Source organism: Clarias gariepinus, chromosome 6 (assembly GCF_024256425.1).
Source record: "Clarias gariepinus isolate MV-2021 ecotype Netherlands chromosome 6, CGAR_prim_01v2, whole genome shotgun sequence".
Classification (NCBI taxonomy): domain Eukaryota; kingdom Metazoa; phylum Chordata; class Actinopteri; order Siluriformes; family Clariidae; genus Clarias; species Clarias gariepinus.
In genome coordinates, this window is record NC_071105.1 from 13,853,537 (window position 1) to 13,875,298 (window position 21,762).

A 21,762-nucleotide genomic window follows, 5' to 3' on the forward strand; every position below is an offset into this window, starting at 1 on the left:
AGCACATTATATTCATATTTTAATTTTACAATTTTGTTAAGTGCTTCCGAATTTTGTGTATCTCTATATTCCTGCTCCAACTGTACTAACATGTCTTCAATTTTCTGCAGTTGACCTTTTTCACGTTTTCTTTCTGCTGCCTCGTATGCTATTATGTTTCCTCTCAATACAGCTTTCATAGTTTCCCATAATGTTGCATCACCAACATCACCTTTGTCATTAGTAGAAATAAAAAATTCTATCTTCTCCCTAAGATAATCACAGAAGCGCGTATCTTTTAATAAATTGTTATTCATTCGCCATGTGTATTCTCCCTTAATTACGCCTAATTTTAAATCCAATGAATGTGGGGAATGATCCGATATTAACACATTATGGTACTTTGAAGCAACAGCCATAGATATTAATTTGGAGTCAATTAAAAAATAATCAATTCTTGAATAAGATTTATGCACAGATGAAAAAAAAGAGTAGTCTCTGTCAGAGGGATGAAGTACTCTCCAAATGTCTACTATACTGAGATTTTTTATATAATTATTAATAGTTGTACAAGACTTTGATATATTTAACTGACTTGGCTGTCTGTCTAGAATTGGATCTAAGACACAATTAAAGTCACCTCCAACAATTATATTTGTGTCTTGTAAATTTGGAATAGCTTCAATTACTTTAGTAAAAAATCCTGGATCGTCAAAATTTGGACCATATAGGTTAACAAGTGTAACTGGAATCTGGTTAATTATCCCTTGAACCATAATGTATCTTCCGTTTTGATCTGAAATCGTTTTTTCATGTATAAATGGAAAATTCTTTCTAATAAGGATGGCGACACCTCTAGCTTTTGTTGAAAAATTAGATTGATATACTTGGGAGGCCCAGGCTGGCCGAAGGCATCTTTGTGCGTTTTTCTTTAAATGTGTTTCCTGGAGAAAATGTATATCTGCTTTAAATGTCTTTAAATGTGCAAATACTTTCCCCCTTTTTAATGGGCTGTTTAACCCCCGTACATTCCAACTTAAGAATCTAACCAACCCCTCAGATGAGTTACTCATAGTTATAACCATTGAACAAATGCTTTTGATAAAGTGCCCTCAGAACAACTCAGATTATACAGCGACATAGTTTACGCTAGCCAACATAATAATTAATGCATAGTCCCTCTTAAAACTCCAACATTCCCCCGCACTCCCAACAAGTCCATGACTCCGCTCTTTTTCACTTAAACCTAACATTAAAGTACTATCAATGTAGGTTTCCATCTCGCGACGCTAATCCAACGAAGCAGAAACAACAAAAAATAAAAATAAAACATGCTTCTTCTAACCTCCCTCTGAACTATTTTTAAAATATCATATTGAAAAACATAAACTCTCACCCCAGTATCTGGAACAAATCAGTCTGATAATATGTAAAGGTTCAGTTTGTCATTCTTCTGCATTCTGCATCATCCAAAAAACTGAACCCATCAATGATTCAAAACTTCAAATTTTTAAGATTCTTGACTGCCGCCGGACCATTCCACCACCTTGTCGCTCAGAAACTCGTTTGCCGCATCTGGAGCCTCGAACGTTGCGGTGGTGTCACCCACGGTTACGATGAATCTTGCCGGAAAAAGAAAGCCACATCGTATCTTCATCGCTCTACATTTCTCTCTAATGTTGTTGAACACCTGCCGTTTTTTTAGGGTATCCGTTGTCAGGTCTGGGTAAATTGATACCCTCGCCCCCATGTAGATCAGCGGTTGGTTCTGCCTGGCTAAACGCAAGACGAGCTCTTTCGTTTGATAGTAATGAAGCCTGGCAATGATTGCTCTTGGTCTGCCATTAGTCGCCGGTTTTAAACTGCGGTGCGCCCGATCCACCCGTACCGGTGTTTGAAAATTATCCTCTCCCAAAAGCTTTGGAAGCAGCGCCTCAACAAACCTGGTTGGCTGTCCCTGCTCCACTTTTTCTTTTATACCCACTATCCGAATGTTTTGGCGACGAGATCTTGATTCCAAGTCATCCAATTTTACGTACATTTGTGCCGACTCCGCAGTCAACTTTGAACACAACTGCTCCAAGGCCTCAATTCGCTTATCGTGTGCATTCACCGCTTGTTCGATTCCTTCCACTCGCACAACAACTTCTTCTACTTTATTTTTCAGTGTGGAAAGTGAAGTTGAAACATCATTAAACCTCTTGTCCATATTGGCGCTGAGAGTGTTGATAGCGCCCATGATATCCTCATTACTAACTAGTACCATGTGGGAGCTAATGCTAGCTACCCCTTTAGCGCCCTCGCTCGCTTTCGTCGTTGCTTCTTCCTCCTCTGCGACTTTATCGCCTTTTTTATTTTTATTTGGCTTTGTCATTGTCCACTGAACTATGCGCGACTGAATTCTTATTGTTTTTCACAAATAAAATGATATGGGTGAGAAAATTAGGATAGGTCAGATAGAGCTCAAGAGAATGCGTCTACTCCATATCGCGCCACCGGAAGTCCTCTTTCAAACTATTTAAGCTGAAGTATAATCTGAGGGAAATAAATGATCTCCTGTTTAATGAAGGTAAATAAAATTCTCTTATAAATTGGTCCGGGAAGCCGAGTCAAAAATAGATGCAAGATAGTAGGATTTCAGAGCACAGATGTTCTAAAATCACGTTTCATCTTGAAAACAGATGTTGAAATTGTGACATCAAACTGGCATCACATCACACACAAACACATGCACACGTTCTTCTCGCTCAGGACTCATGAGTGGGGCCAAGTAAACTGGGGTGGAGTGCTGACATCAATTCTTGGTATGAAAAACATATACTATGTGGCCGAAAGTATGTGGACATCCAACCAACATGCTCACGTGGAAGACTTTCTTAAACTGTAATATATATAGCCACAAACTGGAAACGCACAACTGTATAAGAGGTTATTGTATCCTGTAGCATTTACAATTTTTTCTTACTGGAAGGAAGGGACCAAACCAGATACGGATTACATAGATTGTCTGAATAACTGATTACATTTTTGAAAAAAATGGCAGACCAAACACATTAGATTAGTCGTTACTTCAAAAAAGTAATCCACCCAACACTGGCCATAATGTATGTTTATGTAAGAAGCAAATGCTGTTAATGGACACTATAGGTCAATCTACCTACAGTTTTTCTAACAATCTCAGAGATCATATGACAATTTTAATCCTGTTTGGATACCCATATTTTGATGCTACTTAGGCCTTGTTCACACGGGTGTTAAAATCGAGCTATTTCTGGCGTTCCTAGCGTCCGGATTTTCTACACATAGGAGTCAATGAGAGTGTTCACACGGGCTTAGGTGACGTGCGTTTGTCCGGCTGCGTGTTTATACGGCGTCACAAAAACGGTGCATGCAGCTTTTTCTTGACGTTCAAACCCCAACAAACGCAAGGTAAATGCTTCTAGTGTGTTTTCTTCGCGTTCATTTTACGCTTCGGAGGACAGGATATATCCCATGATCCTACATTCTATACATAGGGAAATGCGGGAAAAAAGCAATTTTTCTCTCTTTACGTCGCCGTATTACGGTAATTTAATTTTGATAAATTAAGATTAATGTCTAATATAGCAAAATGGTCCATAGTAAAAAAAGGCACCTCATATAAATGACAAGGGCTTTCATATCCAGTTTTCGACACTGCCTCCACAGGTTAACACACAAAGTACAATTTTGGCTGCAGGCTGGTGTTAGACAGAGCAAAACGAACGCCAGTGTAAAAGTCAATCGAGCGCCACTACAAAACGCAACATAAACGTCTAGAACGTTCAGAGCGCGTTCATTTATTGAAAAATTTTACGCCCGTGTGAACAAGGCCGTAGAATCACAGTGTGCATATCAGTAACCCTCCTCCACATTTAAAACACTGTCCAAGTCATGACAAAAATTTGATGTTTTTTGTATAATTTGTGATTTATTGAATTTTTTGAATGCTATTGCCTCACTTCAAAGTAAAATAAGGTTCTCTTATCTTTCTCTACTCCAGTACCTCTTCAACTACTTGGAAAAGGTACTGGTTGTCATTTGGGGTACAGAGTGTAATCACATGTGTGATGCATCCAGGTTTGTAGCAATCAAAACTGACTAGAAACTCACTCCTCCTGTCTTGGTTTTATTGCTAAATGTAATCATCAAGATGATGTGTTAAAAAAGAAATCATAAAAATAATTAATAAATAAATAAATAAATAAAAATACACCTGAATATTGTTAATTCCACAATGCAGAAACTGAGGTTGATAAAGACATAATTTGCCTTTTAGTTTTTATTTATTTATTTAACAATTAGCATTATAGGAAAACCGGACAGATATTTAAGCACATTTCAGACCATTGTCCTGTTCTGTGGAAGGAGCAAATAATGACAGCTACTTAACATTGCAGTGTGAAATCCAACCCACATAAAAAGAGCCTCTTTGCACCTCCCACGAATCCAACACCACACTTCCTTTCCCTGCAGAGCTCAAAGGTACAGGGCACAATGTTTTATCTGATTTAACCAAACTACATAAGCTATGGTCTTCCACTGTGTTCTTTTTCTGCCACAGGAAACTTAACATGCGGCATCTCTAGTAAGTTTAATTATCAAAACATGCTTAACCCATTTCAAATTTACAATAATTCATCCATAATCCAACCTGTTTTTTGGCTTTTGATTTGAAACATTCTTTATTTGGCTTTCACTCACATTATAATTTTTTATATAAATTGTTGTTTTTCCCCGAATTAAACCACATGGTTTTATTACCATATCTTTTATTTTATTTCCAACATTTCATCCCAAATTTTTAATCATCATCATCATCATCATCGTTACCGTTAATCCACTGCAATTATTTTGGCTGAATGTTGGGAAAGAATTAGTGGTTTAAAGCCTTGTAGCCAAATCCAACACCGCACCAAAAAAAAAGAAAGAAAAGAAATCTGTCCCTAAACTCTAACATCAGGATGGCAAGCAACCCAAGCTGATGTTGAAACATTTAAAAGATGTTTTTCTGGAGTTTTTCCTCAGCTGGAAGGTTTCAGCACGCTACACTGAAAAGTTTAATGACTCATAAAGCTGCTTCAGGCCAGGAGTCTAGCATGTGCTCGGCGACACCGTGCAGGACAGGCCTGAAATTATCTTAAAGAAGGAGCTCAGTGAGGTGGCAGATGTCACACATCACAGCAACCTCAGGATGAATGTACTCGCCTTACACTCATTTCCCTGCCTTTATATAATCTGCACATAAGTGCGAGAGATCATTAGCACATAGATCAATAGAAGAACAGCCGCACAAAAGGTGGTGGAATGAATTTTCCCAAATGCCTGAACAACTAAGTCACCAGTGTTTCTTAAACTAAGACTGAAACACCTAACTAATCTCCTCTATACCTCTGTACCTAAATAAGCACCATGTACTGTGTTGTTGCTGTACTCCCTGCTCTCTAACAAGGTTTCAGCTGGATAGTATTCTTAGTCCCTGAACTATTTTACTAGCATGAAGAAGCATCTTTGATTGAGAGCGCAAATGTAAATTATGGCCCAGCATGCACATATTCTTTGTGGTTGTTTGAAATTGTTTGTTTTACTAAATATTATGCCTCAGCAACTGTCATACAATTTAAGATACAGCTATCAACAGTGTCACTACATTGCACTGTTTACAGTCGCTTAAGTAGTATAAACTATTGTAGACTCACTAAGTTTGTAGAGAGAATTAAAAGAAAACAAAAAAACACTTTCACTTTCAATACTGGCACAGAAGCATTTGCTGTCCCTGTACACATATACTGCATAAATTGTTTGCGTAGACCGCAGATCAACACACCCTGAATGCCATTAGAAAATCAGAGACTCACCTCCAGCTCGTAGAACTCCTGAACATCGTCCAGGCCCTGAACACGGATCTGCAGGCCCTTGCCTTTGCTTCCTGTTACAGACGAATGTAGACTCTGTCCAGGTTCAAGCGTGCTGATGCCGGGGTTGAATTGAGAGCCAAGGCGCGTGCCTGGTGTCTGCAGCGCCCGGTATGTGCCCTCGATCTCACCCATTGCTGCTCACGGCGCAGCGGGGCTACCTTCTCACTCAGACACCCTGTGAGTGAGCAAAACATGGAATGGACTTAAATAATAAATCCTGAAGAATTCACGTTTCCATGTCTAGCCACTATCTTTGCTGTCCACCCTGATCCCATAATAGCAGCCTACTGATTGATGTATTAGTGCAGCTGTTCTGTTCAAGAAGGCCTGACATCACCTAGTGGAAACACAGCTCACTCTCTGCTGAAAAGTCATCCATCATGCACTGTGACGCACCAGAGAGAGACGGATCCACCTCCAAAACAAACTTGGACTGTATTATTAGCCCATGTTTTTCCTGTCGATCTAAAACACTTTTCTTTATGTACTCTATAAAACATCTTTAACTGAAACAGCAAATGCATGTTCAATTTTGAGTGCTGAATTACATAGATCATATTTACACCAGTGTGCCACAGAACAACAAAAAGACATTACCTAGAAGTAGCTTTAACAAAAGTAGGTTTAAATCCTGTTACCTGTCTTCATACGGATACTTTGAAAAAACCAAATGAAACAGCACCTCTTGGCTTAGTGGCATGATTTACAAATTAATCTCTCTGATAGATCTAGGACTTGCTGACCTATTAAAAGTTTAACAAACAACGCAAGCCGAAAATCCCTTCACAGCACTTGCAAACGTAATCTATCCTTTTACCAATACCTTGAATTGCAACATTTCTTGTGGTATGTACTGATGAGGTATCCAAATGTGTCACTTCATACAAAATCTTCTGCATTACACACTAGTGATTATAGTAAAAAGATAATTTTGGCCTATAGACTAAAGAATCTCCATTTGGTGCTGTGACCTTAGACCCAGAAGTTTAAAGGGATCTGTTTTCTGACATGTGTTTGATCCATTATCCAAAGGCAACAATATAGCCTTTCACTTTTCAGACATCATTGTGTTGTTATGATACTCAATTTAAGCCTTCGGTTGTTTCAGTTTGCATCAATGGGGAACCTGATACTGTTTTTTCCTGGAAACGTGTAAAGTATTTTCAAAGATCAGTGTATCAGTAGACAAAGACTGCATCATCCAATAAAATAAAATAAACAGAAGTGCAAAATGTAAACAGAACTCATAGTTTTATGATTAAAGCATCCAAAATATGCACCAAAATATTTGTCTTCTTCTTTTCAATTTAGAATGGACCCAGCTTTAACCTTTACCTGTTTTTTCTGGGGTCCCTAAGACCCAAGAGCCTCTTTACCAATTTGATGTTTCACCAGTTATAAAATATAAATTCATGTATAAAAAAAACTTTTGTACATTTAGATTCTGTCTGATGTTGAGGGTAAAGCTGATTCTCTTTTTTTTCTCCCTCACACCTAAAACTATTATTTCTTCTGTAATAAGTATTGGAACCTTTGGTATAGTTTAATATTGAAAAGATAAAATGCTTCATTAACGTAATTAATAAAAACATTTTTTAACAAAGCAACACTGAGGTCTATGGGACCACAAACACCAAGACAGTTAAGACAATGCCACAAGAGTTAAGCATATTTAGAAATGAAGATTTCAAAGAAACATCTAATTTTTAAAGAGGCGTGATTGTTACACAGTCTTGAGGGTGGGCAAGAGTTTCAAAACACACATAGCTGTGGGGCTTGAAATACCAATTTCTACAATTAACAGAATTGCAGTTCAAGTTAAAATAGAGGCTAAAACGAGAATGGAGTCACACAACCTGGTCAACCTAGGTCTTCAGAAAGACATCGTCTGCTCTTGAAAATTAGCCTCACTCATAGTATTATTAATATTTTTTTAAACTACCGGTGTCTGTTGCATGTCTGTGTATGCGCTGCAAACTGATAAAAGAGGAAAGCTATGGGCTAAAGTGGGGGGAGCGTGATAGTATGGGCAGCCAGGACCAAGGAGGTGTTCTGGAATCCTGCTCTGATATTTAGGGATCCTTAAGGAACTGTCAGATTATAACGTACATTTACATTAGAAGCATTTGTCAGATGCCCTTATCCAGAGTGACAACTGAGCAGCCAAGGGTTAACAGCTTTGCTCAAGAGCCCAATAGTGGCAACTTGTTGGTCCAAGGGTTCTGAACCTGGAATCTTTGATCAGTAGTTCAATGCAACCCAGTATACTGTATATACACTGTATATATCAGCTCTTTTCTACTGTTACCTGTGCTGTGTAAGTGAACTAGATTCAGTAAAGCCTTAGTAACCTACTGAGAGCACAAATCTGATTTACTCCACACACACACACACACACACAGAGAGAGAGAGAGAGAGAGAGAGAGAGAAATGGCTACCTCCTCTACACTTTGAAGCTATTATTCTAGAAGCAACATATACCTTTGATGTAAAACACACTCACGCACTCTCTCACCTGCCGACTGAGTTTAAACTCCCCCACTATGAAGGTTTAAACATTGTTGCAAACGGCAGAAGAAAAAAAACGAAACTTCGACCTCCCACTATCACGCGTTTTTAAAGCCCCGAAGACGGGACAAAAAGTGTTTCTGGGTACCTTACACAACTTTTTAAACTTATCTTAAATAAACCAGCTCGTTAAAATGTAAGTTATTCCTTCGCTTGAATCCAACCCAAAAAAATATAAACTAAATAGCTCATACCTCGTATTTGTGCGCCGTTTTGTTTTCCTCGCAACTCTTTTTTCGGGAATTACTTGCGACTGGAGTCACAGGCGCGAGCCGCAAACAAAGGCGTCACCTGATTGGAGGAATACCGAAGGGTCCTGATTGGAGGAATCCAGGCGCCACCTGATTGGAGGATGTCGGGCATAATTCAGTTCCTATTGGTTGCCCCTGTCGTACAGGTCTCAGTCATTGGTGGTTGATTTTTGCTTGGTTTAGAGCAGTTTGAATCTGTGCCATAATTGAGATTTTCCAATGAAGACACTTTGTTTTAAACTTCGTTGATGTTTTAAACAGGGACAACCCCACCCACTCTGCTAAAAAAAAAAGAAAACACTGGCTTATACCCATAAAAATTCTGCTCACCAGAATGAAACCACATAATGTACTGAACACTGGTGGCAAACAGGTTGCACCAAGAAGGCCAGTTAAGCACTTCAACAGGTCAAACAGCCTGAGAGAGGGGCCCATGACTGTCAAACCAGAAAAATCAACCAGCACTAACTTGCTTAGAATTCCTTCTGCTCTGTATAGGATAACACCTCAAAGATTTTTGGAGGGAAGTTAATAAAAAATGTCTAATATTTAAATGGATGGTTTAAAAAAGTAAAAAAAAATCATTTAAAAAAATGATGCAGCATATTGGTAGAATGTCACCTTGCAGCTCCAAGTCGATCTGAGCGTCTCCCTGTATTTGTTAATGTTTTCCCCAATTCCACGTTGTTTTCCTTCGGGTTCTGTGGTTCCACAATAAACATGTCAGTTAAATCGGTTTAGCCAAATTACCCCTACCTGCGGCTGAGTGTGGAAAATCTAATGCATGGCACCCGGAGATAGATTAGAGTCACAGTTAGGTATATTATAATCTTAACTCTAGCATTCCAGTATAAACTGTCACTGTCAATCAATCAATCAATCAAGAAATCAATCAATCAGTCAGTCAGTCAATAAATTATACCACAAAGATTAAATTTTGCTGGCATGGTGGTATAATGGTTAGCACTGTGGCCTTACAAGTCCAGGGTGGAGGGTTCCACTCAAACCTTTGGGTATTTTTGCACTGAGTTTGCAAGTTCTCCTCATGTTTGGTGGGTTTCTCCCTGAGTACTCTGGTTTCCTCTGGTTTCCTCCCACAGTCCAAGGATATGCAGAGTACTCACTGTGTGAGTATGTGTGAGTGTGTGCATGCTTTTGCCCTATGAATTGGGACCCTGTGTGCAGGCTGTATCCCACTTTGCGCCCGAGTCCCCTGGGATAGGCTCCAGACGCCCATGACCTTGTACAGGAGAAGCAGTATAAAGAATGGATGAGAGCGCGAGACAAATTGGCTGATACTGATTGTCTAAAACTGAAAGTGTTTATAATTTTTTATGTATACAGGTATTCCATTCCATAGGAATTTATGTCAAATACATGAAAAACACAAAGGTAAATGCTAATTGCTTATTGTTTTGTTGCTACAAAAAAACAAAAGACAGGCAGCTGTTTTGCCTTCGGGGGTTTTTGGCCGTTAGTGACACATCACTTTGACCCTCAGATTACTGCCTATGTGGAGTTTCACACGTATATATACTGTATGTGTGTGTGTGTGTGTGTGTGTGCATGTTGGCCTGCGATGGACATGTATCCTGTTCATGGTGTATTCTCACCTCTCTCATGTTCATGAATTGGGCTCCAAATCAGCCTATTGACTGACTGATCAGGATAGTGTGTTTATTGAAAATGGAAGTATAAACGATTAGAGGAGAAGGGATTTTTTTTTATAAGCAGCACAACTTAAAGTAAATAGTTTCATATAATAATTTTATTAAAATTTCATATTAAATACTATATAATATCATATAAATAAAAAAGAAAAGAAAAAAACAATTAATTAAAAATTTAAAAAATCCAAAAAAAGAGTTAAAGAGTCTTAGAATTGTCTAAGGTTTCAATATAGAATAATAAATAGTAGAAACTGTAAGGATCTCCTTTACAATCAACCCCTTCATGGCTCAATTTCAAGAAAGATTCGGCACTATTTTTCTCATAATTACTTTACAAAAGACTAAAAACTGGGAAATCTGATCAACTTCTAAATAAAATCTAAAATCTAAAACTTCTAAAATCTAAATAAACTTTAAGATAGCACAGTAAAGAACAATGCTTTCCATCACCATGACAACAAATGAGAATATTAGTCAGATGAAACCATAATAATAATATAGATTTGATTATTTTTAGAGATTATGTCCCTGAAGAATGAAGAGTAGGCCAACCGTATAAATGCTAATTTTATTAATTTTATATAAAACATGCTTCTAAGTGCTTTTTTTTATCTTACCCTTATGGTACCCTGCGGTGTCTGTAAGCTAAAATATGCAGATAATAAATATTCTAATTAACATATATTGAAGCAGGTAGTCTGTTTGTCCTGACAAATGTCAGGTATGTTTTCAGCTGCCTGGAGCTTGGGATAGTCCTCACGCAGTTTGCGTCTTTGCACATGCTCATTAACAATCTCCTTCACACACTTGGCAGGGAACCAGCCCCTCTTCCCATCATGAAGCCTCTTACCCTCCATTAAACCTGTCAAGAGAAGGAGTGGAGTATGTCACTGGGTTACTTAGAGCTTCTCATGAGGTGTATTTGAGACCTAAGCACATTAGTGTGTTATGCAATGACACCATATGAATCAGTTTTGGTATCTGTTTTGTGCTATAAATATCTGTATTCGAATTTACACCTCAATGTTTAGTTGAACATGTAAACACTTCCATTCTACTAATGGAAACACTCTAAAACAATGAAACGGCATTGAAAAACACTCAGGTAAAACTGGCAGTATTGTCAGCATGGTGTGTGAAATTCTGGTACTGGCAGTTCCTCAGCCTCAGCTACATCACTCCTCTTCATAATTTCTTTCAAATAAATATATTTTTCTCATATTTATTTATTTATTTATTTATTTGTTAGTTTTTTTGTTTGTTTAAAGCAAACTCCCATTTTGTAATTATTTGTGATATATTAACAAAAAAAAAAAGTTTTCTTAATGTATAAACCACTTTAATTTCAACCATTGTGACCCTGGCCAGGTAGTTACCAAAAAAGAAATAAAATGTCCTGTATGCTAGTCAACATGGTCTTTTTTGTTCTCCAGTCATCCATCCGCCCATCCATTCAGGAACCAATCAAGGACACAGTTGAAAAAAAAAAAAAAAAAAAAAAATATATATATATATATATATATATATATATATATATATATAGTTACGTCTCTAAAGCAAGTTGCGTTTAAAAGTAAGTAACGGAGATGGACCTGACTCACGTGGTCAGGCAAATCACTAATTAGGGAAATTGTGCACTTCTTCCAAAAAAAATATAAGTGTATTATTTTAAAATATGTACATGACTACCCTAAGCCATACTGTATACAAAATGTATACAGTATGCAGTGATGTCCTCTAGAATAAACTGTTGAGTGCATTATATAATATCTACTGTATGAGTATATTAGTAAGGCTTTTTTTGTTGTTGTTGTTGTTGTTGCAATTTACCGTCAGGTGTTTTTTGGAAGACGTTGATTTTGTCCTCTGGCTGTAGACTAAGCTCTCCAGGTTGTTGTCCAGTATATGCCTCAGTACATAGCACCTGGGGACAATCTGTGCCATAAATTGAACAACATAAGTTTAATTCAGTAATAAAAACACAACTATGCCATCTAGTGGCCATTTTTAAGTAGTTTAACATTTCAGTTAATAATGGCTACTAGTTAATTAAAAGGTTATTCCAAATTAAAGACCACATAAAGTGACATTTCTATAAAAGGTGGATAAAGTATTGAAATATTCTAGTAATGTGAACATACAAATAATGTGTCAAAATCATGCTCAACTAATAAATACTAATAAGTATAAACATATCCAGCAAAATGTACCCAAGTTAAAGAAAAAAATAAAATAAAAAAGAAGCTACTTGTTACTTGTTATAATGCTTTTTCATTTTAAAGAAACTACACAGTTTTGCTTGAAAACATAATTGTTGATTTAGATTGAGTTCATTGTTTTTTGGGGGAGACAAAAAAAACCCTCCTAATTTTTTTCAAGTCTTTGTTTAGCCCAATATTGAAACATTTTTCTGAGTTAGGGCCAGGATGCTCATCCTCAAGTTTGACACTGCAGTGTGAAGGCTTATTTATCTTAAAATGCTAAACTGTTTGGTGTAGCATGAGAAAGTCACCGCAGGTAACAAAATGGCACGATTCTTGATATTTTGTTTACACTGTAGAGTAATTTACTACTTTACTACTTTAATTTACTACATTTCAGAGTGGCCCAAAATTGTGATCACAAAATGTCTTTAAAAAAAAAAAAAAGAAGATTGACTAGAACCAGACCAAACCCCATTCGACTTTCTTATTTAGCGTCATCAAAAGTTATTAATTTATCAAAACTGGCCCAGACCAATTGTTGTGCTAAGGGAGGAAATTATCTCAACATGATTTAATCATGAAGGATAATCATTAGGAGATATTTGGCGTAATAATAATACTTAGTGTATACCTAAGAACTCTGAGGTCAATTTGCTGTAATTTCAACTTCCAAATAAGTTTTTTTGCCTATGGATTCAGACTGACGCAGCACATAGGCGTTAAGGTCGTGTGCTCTCGTACCTTCAGAGTTAAGAATTAGAGTCCCACCTCTGGTACTGTATGTGTAATGAGTTTGCATTTGGAGTTTATGCTTTCTGGGTTCTCCATGTACTCCGGTTTCCACTACATGCCTTTCCAAATTGCCCATAGTGTGTGACTAAGTGTGTCCCTGTTTGTCGAATCAAAACTAGGTTTTAATAAGCGTTCTTACTTAAGAAGTAAAGTATAAATCCATGAAAATAATACTTAAGCATTAATGCATGGGTTAAAAAATAATCTAGATGTACTACTCTGTCCTGTTCCTAAAATCTTGTTCACATGAACGGATACCTCCTCTAAATCTAAGCCACTTACCCAACTCTCCATATACTCCTTTTTCGACTTTCAACACCTCAAACCAGCCGTCTCTTTCTTCTCTGAGGACATAAATAGTGGTGATCTTAGCAAATGTGCATGTAAATATTTTCTATATTTAAATCTGTACCTGTAGTACAAATATGTTTTTTTGATTTTTACCATTATATTTTCATGATAAAGTAACTGTGACTTTTTTCCCACATTATAATGGACACAAAGGTTGTGATCCATTCCGGTGCCGCATTAATATAAACATGGCAGGGTGATTTTTTTATTTTTATTTTTGCCTTGTATGAGTATACTAGGTACAGCAGATTTTTGGAGGATTGTAATGCTGCAATAACCGAAGAGCTACTGTATAGACTCTATATTGTACTCTGTACACTGTGTTTAATAAAGTGAACAGTAAATGTACGCACAATTATAAAGCTCCTGCACCTGATATTTGACTTTGGCATTTTATACTTAGTTTTTACTCACATTGTAGAAGTCTGCAGTAAAAGTTGGTTTGACTGTCCGCTGTGGCACTTCATAACGGCCAGTTGAAATACTTTACTCACATTATATCCTTCCAGATCAACCTCTACTTGATCACCCTTCTTGACCTCAGTGAGGGAGCGGTGGACATGATCATGCACCACATATCTGTCTGACCTAAATATTGGTCAATTTAAAATGCAAATTACATACAAATACATGAAGGAGATTTTCTTTTACTAGCAGAGCACAGAAAATAATGGAATATATTGTAAGAAAAACTATGTGTGCAAGAAAAACTGCTAAATAAAATGATATTTTAAAATGATACTAAAATTAACCTATGGATCTCAAGACCACGGTTTAGATCACAACACATTCTTTCTTACCCTTTATTTGAGGCCAACAGGAGCAAATCATTGAAAAGGATCAAACGGAGAGGGCAGTTTTTTTTCTGGCCAAAAATGTTCTTATTGAGAGCGAGCTGGGTCACTTCACCGTCTCTAATTAACCAGCGCAATGGTGACACCAGTGGCAGGGACTGAAAGACAGACAGAAAGAAAAAAAAAAGGAAAGAAAGAAAGAAATTCATAAATAAATAAGTAAAAAAAAAAGTAAGAATCAAAATCACATTATATAAAAACAATTAATTGCTTTTACTCATGAGCATGGAATTTAAACCTTTTATTTTTAGATTTTCATTAATTACAGAAAAAACAAAAATGTTTCCATTAACAGAAACAAACAATTTAACATCAGATTTACCTTGTATTTAAACTCTATTTTGTTGGAAATGGTGACAAGCTCCTTAAATTGTTCCATCTTCCCCAGTTCCCTATTGCATATCTCCAGAACCTACAGAAACAAACAGTACATTAGATTGACCAAAGTTCAGTTATAACATGGAGGGCCACCTCAAATATGTCATATCAAAAACTACAAAATTTGAATATCATTCAAAAACTTCCCACATCCCTAAATATCCAAGAAACAACAAGGAAAATGGTGGCTGTTAGAAACACAGGAAAATGTTGCCATATAGCAATAGCTTCATGTTTCCCCGTACTTGTTGTACTTGGGTAGTTTTTTTTGTTCCACTACCCACTTCTGCTGTTTTGTTTTGCTTTCCTTAGACATGAAGTGGTCCAGTTGAGGAACATAAGGAGAATGTACTGTATAATGGGCTCAAAGTGGCCCAAAATGTACGGTTTTTAATGGCATTTGGAATCTGAGCCAAAATAGCCCATGCTTATCGAACCATATCAAAGCACATTGAGGCACCTGCAAGGCAGATGTTTGACCGCAAATATCATAAAAAAATTTCTTAAACCTTTTAGTAAAATAATTTTTTAGCATTGCATGCACTTCACTGCTCAGATAGTAAGAATACACAGTGTAAACAGACTTCTGCTAAATGTAAGGTCTAAGTAGTGCATGTATTTTGAGTTGTTTGAATCTTTTTTACATTTTTCATTTTTGTCACATATACTGTAAATGTTTCACATATGGGGCATGGATTGATGTTTCACATGATCACATATTCATGAGGTGTTACATATGTTAACTTAAGCTCAATTTCAAGGCACAACAAAGTAATCATCATATCTGTTTATCTTATGTGTTCACTATGTGAAATATACAGTATATACAGGACACTGCCCAGCCAAAAAAAACTTGCACACTAATATTTAGTTGGATGCCTGCAGCTTCAATCATGGCATACATTCAGTATGGCATGTTCTTACTTCACTATTATAATAATGCATGATTTTTTTTCAACCACATTTTTCCACTAAGTTGATGGTTCACCACTATCGCTTCCTGTTTGACTGATGTACAAGATAGTTCTTATCCCATTAGAACCCAGTAATTGCAGCAGATACATCTTCCAATATGGTTGTTTAAGAAATAAGAAGCTATTTACTGCATCAGATAGAGTTAAAAGTCATGTTGCAGCTGAAACATATTAATTTAGGTAATAAATTATGATTTACAAATTTATGTGTCCAATTAAGTATTTTCTTATTTAAATCCAAATGATGACTCTTTGTTTTAGTCAGGCAGTTTATATACACGTACATGTAAAAAAAATGTGAGAAATGTCACATGGACTTATTAAGCTCCCCAAATGTTTACAAGTACATCTTCAAGATTGCACATACGTAATTTTTTGTACTATTTAAAAAAAAAATCATTTTTCACTTATAGGACACCACTATACAGTATTTACCTCACAAATCTTTGCCAGGGCTGCTTTTGCAGAGGCCTGAACTTCAGACTTTGAGGCTGACCTTTTTGAGATTGTCTGCAATGGGAAACATTTTTAGACTGCAGCATGGTACAACATCATGTTCACTGATTCCTATTTTATTTCTGCACCTTAGATTATCCTCTCTCACCTCCATTAAGACCTTAAGTTGTAAGATCCTCTGAAATGGCAGTGAGAGAAAAGAGTCAAAAGACAACCGATTGCAACATGGATTCATTTCAAGCCTGTTCACGATCTCCACAAAGCCATCGTTCTCCTTCCTGACAAGAAGAGAGCAAATATATGTTAAAAAGAGCATGAAAGTACAATTCAAAGTAAATTAAGTATACCTTATTTAATCATGTTTTCTACCTCAGGATAATGAGTGTGTCTTTCTGGCATGGCATGTTGCAAATGTACTTCATATAAGCACTGAATTTTTCAGAGGCGTAGTGATGCACAACATCACAAATGACTTTACAAAACAACTCGGAGCCCAAATTCTGGTCCATTGACTCCAGGAACCTTCAATAAGAATCATATACACAGTCATAAACATAATTCTTTAAATCATGCATACTGGTTTATTATTTCTCTCTGTGTTTTTAAAAGTGATAACTCACTTCTGGCTGATCTCTCTAATTTCATGCATTTTGTAAAATAGTATTTCTTTGTCTCTTGGAGCTATAGCTGAATTTAGTTCAGGGGATTCCATGAAATGTTTCACAACGACAGATAGTCGTTCAAGATAAGACCGCTCAGAAGTTGCCACTTCATAAATACTCTATTAAGGAAAAAGAGAGAGAGAGAGAGAGAGAGAGAGAGAGAAACAAAGAAACCACATTAGAAAGAGATGGAGGAAGGTTAAGTCTATTTATAGCAAGACTCATTTTCTAGTAGTTTAATACCTTCTGAAGAAGCTCCTCTTTTTCTTTTGTTTTATTCACAAATGGAAGAAAACAGCATTCGATCTGATAGTCATCCTCCTGAGAGGACTTTATTTTGGCCACTATTTCTTTCACAGTTTTGGGATTCTCTTTGTTTTCAGGTGAAAATATCCAGCATAACTCCTTCATCAATTTTTTCCGGTTAGCCAGATATTTAGACTGCTTCTGAGGGGCCATTGACTTCTCTGCAGTAAGAGTTGGCTTTTTGGAAAGGACCTTCGGGGCAGCAGCATTTGCCTCAATTTTACTCCCTGATGGTTGAGATGGAATAGATCTTTTTTTAATGAGGTTTGTTCTATTTGTAGTACATTAAACACCACTGAGCAAGCCGAGAAAAGAGAGACAATGACAAAACTCTCTACAACTAAGGAGAAACAAAGACTCAGCAGAGAAAGCTGCCATGCAGTATAATTAATGTTTTATTAACAACTGTTAATTCATATACTCATTTATACTTAATTCATTTACTTATTTTATTTGAAAATTACAGTTCTTTTTTGTGCATTTTTTTTAATTTTGGCATTCATTTTACATACATCACATTAATGATCCATGTATTAACACATAAAGCGTAATTCTGCTATTAATGATGTACTGTAAGTGTAGTGTACTAATACTGTAAGTATTAGTAGATTATGATATTATTATACATGCTATTTTAATATAATGATGAAAAAACTAGCTAAATTGAAATAATATATAAAAGTATTTCATGAATAGACTTACTTGTAGGTGCTGTGTCATCGTGCTTTGGCTCATCAGCTTCAACATAAACGCCTGCATAATCATTATCAGTAGTGTATCCTTCTGTAAAACACACAATATCATTGAAATTTACATTCTGCCTGGGCATTTGTATTCGACCTGGTGAGAAGTTTTTCCTTACATTTTTCCACAGTAATGGAACCTTAACCCACAAATTTTAAATCTCACGGTCAGCTGGGTCTGCTTAGCATTTTTGTACATGCCACAATGTAAATTTGGATATTACTTGCTTAATCGTATCATGCAGCTGATTATTCAGGAAGCATCTGTACTGTTTTTCTACTGTGTCATTAAGGTCTTTCCCTTTAATTTCCCTTTTTTTTCGCCAAAGGGCTCCTGAAAATGCCCTGTTCTGCAGCTTTACAGGTTGTGTAGAACTGTGTTAACTACAGCTAAGAGAGCAAACACTTTACTTTGGCCATACCACAGCACAGCTAATAACACCTACGTTTTATAATTGTCACACCGAAGTGTGTATGAAGCCTCACCATTCATTAGAGTCATCTTCCATGGTTCTTCGGGAAGCGGTCTTGCAAGTAAAGGTACAAGGATATCTTCATTTTTAGAGCTAATATAAGAGCTGTCATAATTATGCTCATCGGGGGGTTTCTTTGGTCCATCCTCGCTGACATTATGACACACACAAGAACAACAAGTTGTACATGAAGAGGCAGTGTCTGTGTCACAAGAGGCATGATCATCATTGCCATCTCGGTTCTTTGTCTGCTTTGGGGCACCAAGTTTGTTTAGGCGAGGTTTAGCAACTGGCTTGTTCTGTGTGTCCCTTGTTGCGTTAGTGCTGCTGGGAGGGGGATCCAGAACCTTCTGTGGTATATCCCCTTTTTCGCAGTTCTTAGGGAATAAGGCAGCTTTGGTCATTGCTACCAATTCAGCCTTCACATCATCCACAGAGCCCTGCAAAAATAAAGTAATTTTAGCATCAAAAATATCTAATTCTGACTTTGGAAAATTAACACGACAGATTAATTCACCTTAACTAAAAAGCTATCCTTTCCAGGGGTGGAAAATTCTTGATTATTTATACAAAGTAAGTTTCTATGCAAACAACTTAAGTCATCATAAAAAAATATTTAAACATTAAAAAATAGCTCAATTGCATCATCTACACAGCCTTAGTGCATTATAAAGCTATGTAGTATGTTTAAGTTAAATCAACCAAATTTCATTTTGGCCATCCCCTGATTCAGATTCTCATTGGTTAACTCGGACAAGACCAGTTTTACTTGTCTTACTTGTTTATTTGTCAGGGTTTACAGTCTACTATCTTGGACGATTTATACTCTTCTAAGGTACTATTAAAACTAAATGCTTGAACTCTTCCTCAAGTAAATTCCTAAAAGTAAAAACATGCTTTACACTCCTTACATGGTTATCTTGGGGTAAAGACTGTTTTTCAGTTCTCCATACTGCCCCACCTGACCTAACTGTTGGCAAAGGTAAAAAAGCAGAAGCAACTGTTTTTGCCCTCTCTCAATCCTCAGACACGGGCAGTCCTGCCATGCTTGCCCCTACATGCTGTTTATTGTCAACATTATCAACAAAAACTGATCCTGAGACATTCTTGCAGGAAAATAAGCAAATTTATTGCTGAGCCCGAGGCTGTCCCTAAAATCCCCCTGTGTAGACCCCCAATCATTGAGGAATGCTCTGGTTCACTAACAGGGAAGGTATGAACATATATTCACAAGTCTCAGAAGTGGGGAATGGGTGATTCCAAAAAGGGTACATATTTTGTACCTTTACTCTGTATCTTTTATTCTGGAAACATAAATACAGTATACCTGTAAAAAATAGGATGCTACAAAACACTGAAATGCTTTATTCTAGCTTTTTAAAAAATTATTATTATTAAAGCTAATTTAAGCTAAATGTTACACAGTTGATTGTACCATTCTAGTGTACAACCACACCACATTTGTCATGAAGATACAATGACATTAACCTTGGTGTGGTTGGGGCTTTACCATGGCTTTAAAGCAAGTTTTTTTTTTCTTTTTTCTTTGCATTATTCAGGATCAGTTTTGATGATAGGCTATATATATATATATATATATATATATATATATATACACACACACAGTATATACAGTATAACATAACACTGACATAACATAATTAGCTCATCAATTTTCAAAATTCACCTTTGATGAAAACAAACATTTCTTTTGTAGAGTTTTGCCATTTTGCCTGTTTTTCTAACCCATTTAACTCATACAATCTCTTTATAAATAACAGCAAAATATAACATACTAAGTTAGTACTTACCATAGTTCACCTCTCTTTTATTTTTTGAAACTAAATTAAAAAAAATATTTTAGTTCTTCTACAAATGTGCACAGACACCTGCACTGCAAGAAGAGTAGAGATGTAAATGAAACTAATATTCATGTAACTGTTCTTATTTGCACAGATATCCCGCCCTCTTACCAGAAAACACATTGTTCTTGTCAGGAGAAAAGCTGCACCTACCATTGCTTAGGGTTACTCTAAACTGCAAAATTGTTGGGGAAATCCCAACACAGGGGCATGTTGTAACAGTATCAATATTAGCAAGAAGCTACAGTGGTCAGCTTAATTATTAAATTTAGGTTAATTTAATTTTATATGTCATTGTCACAAAGCAGCTTAACAGATCAAAAGAAATATGAATAGAAATGAGTTAAACGTAAGGAAAATAGCATATAAGTTTAACATTTACATTTACATTTAGGCATTTGGCAGACGCTCTTATCCAGAGCTTTAAAAGTGCTTTAAAGTTTACAGAAACATATAGCTATTTGTTTGTTTGCCCCTGATGAGCAAACCAGGGGGCATCAGTGGCAAGTTAAGAAAGGAAAAGGAAAAATATTCAGAGAAACCAGACGCAATAGAGAACTAATCCTAATTGGGTGACATCTGATAGGATGACCATAAACTAGTCATTATAACAGTTGATAATTGCATTGCAAAGACACATTAATGACCTTTTCATGACAGTTTTGTAGATTATACTATAGCCATCGTTCCTAAACAGCAAAAATGGCTGAAGTACAGGATATGGATGCATTTTGATAACTTCAATGTGTTCAACTGATTATTTAAATTAACTGTGGTCAGAAAGCAGGTTTGGTTCTCACTGTCACTGGCATGACAAATATAGTACATGTAATATTAACTGTCCTGTCCCCTGCTTCACTTAAATATTCCTATAATGAGCAAGAGTAATTTTACAAAAGAAATGCTGGAATAACAGAAACTCTTTCATTTTTCTTTCATGTGTTTAGTTTTTGTTTCTGTTTCTAACATTACAGTAGTTTCAATATTGACATAGAAAGGTTTCAGGAATAGGATTAATTGAATTGTTTGATGTTTAAATGATTTTTATAATGTTTATACGCGAAAAAAGAGAATTAAAATAGGGGTACTAACCTTTCAACATGACTGTAGATTTAGTTCGAGTTTTGCATTTGTTAGTATTACTTTTGTCATGTTAGGTTGTTTTATTTGGTAATTTTTTTTTTCTTTTTAATTTTTATTTCATATTGTGTGTGTTGTTGTCGTGTCTGGAAGCTTTTGTCACCAAAACAAATTCCTTGTATGTTAAAACATACTGATTCTGATTCCAATTCTGACTAGAGAC

The 21,762-nt window shown here is 36.3% G+C and overlaps 2 protein-coding genes across 4 annotated transcripts in view; both read right to left on the reverse strand.

Annotated features, from left to right (window-relative positions):
- Positions 1–8,756, reverse strand: part of farp2 (FERM, RhoGEF and pleckstrin domain protein 2) — a 61,673-nt gene extending 52,917 nt beyond the window's left edge. For all 3 annotated transcript variants that reach the window (XM_053499063.1, XM_053499064.1, XM_053499062.1), the window contains exons 1-2: positions 8,678–8,756; positions 5,856–6,090 (exon numbers count right to left, since the gene is read on the reverse strand). In XM_053499063.1, the coding sequence (XP_053355038.1) occupies positions 5,856–6,047 (192 nt within the window). In that variant the 5' untranslated portion in view covers positions 6,048–6,090; positions 8,678–8,756. The remainder of the gene's footprint in view (positions 1–5,855; positions 6,091–8,677) is intronic.
- Positions 8,757–10,730: 1,974 nt separating this feature from the next.
- Positions 10,731–20,496, reverse strand: LOC128527164 (ephexin-1). The gene is made up of 14 exons (XM_053499489.1): positions 20,409–20,496; positions 18,611–19,037; positions 18,084–18,164; positions 17,319–17,608; positions 17,034–17,194; positions 16,783–16,935; positions 16,562–16,691; positions 16,393–16,467; positions 14,928–15,017; positions 14,552–14,703; positions 14,166–14,339; positions 13,683–13,744; positions 12,235–12,339; positions 10,731–11,266 (listed from the first exon to the last, which is right to left on the reverse strand). The coding sequence occupies exons 1-14, from the start codon at positions 20,409–20,411 to the stop codon at positions 11,079–11,081; spliced, it is 2,091 nt and encodes a 696-aa protein (XP_053355464.1). The 5' UTR covers positions 20,412–20,496; the 3' UTR covers positions 10,731–11,078.
- Positions 20,497–21,762: the final 1,266 nt, after the last annotated feature.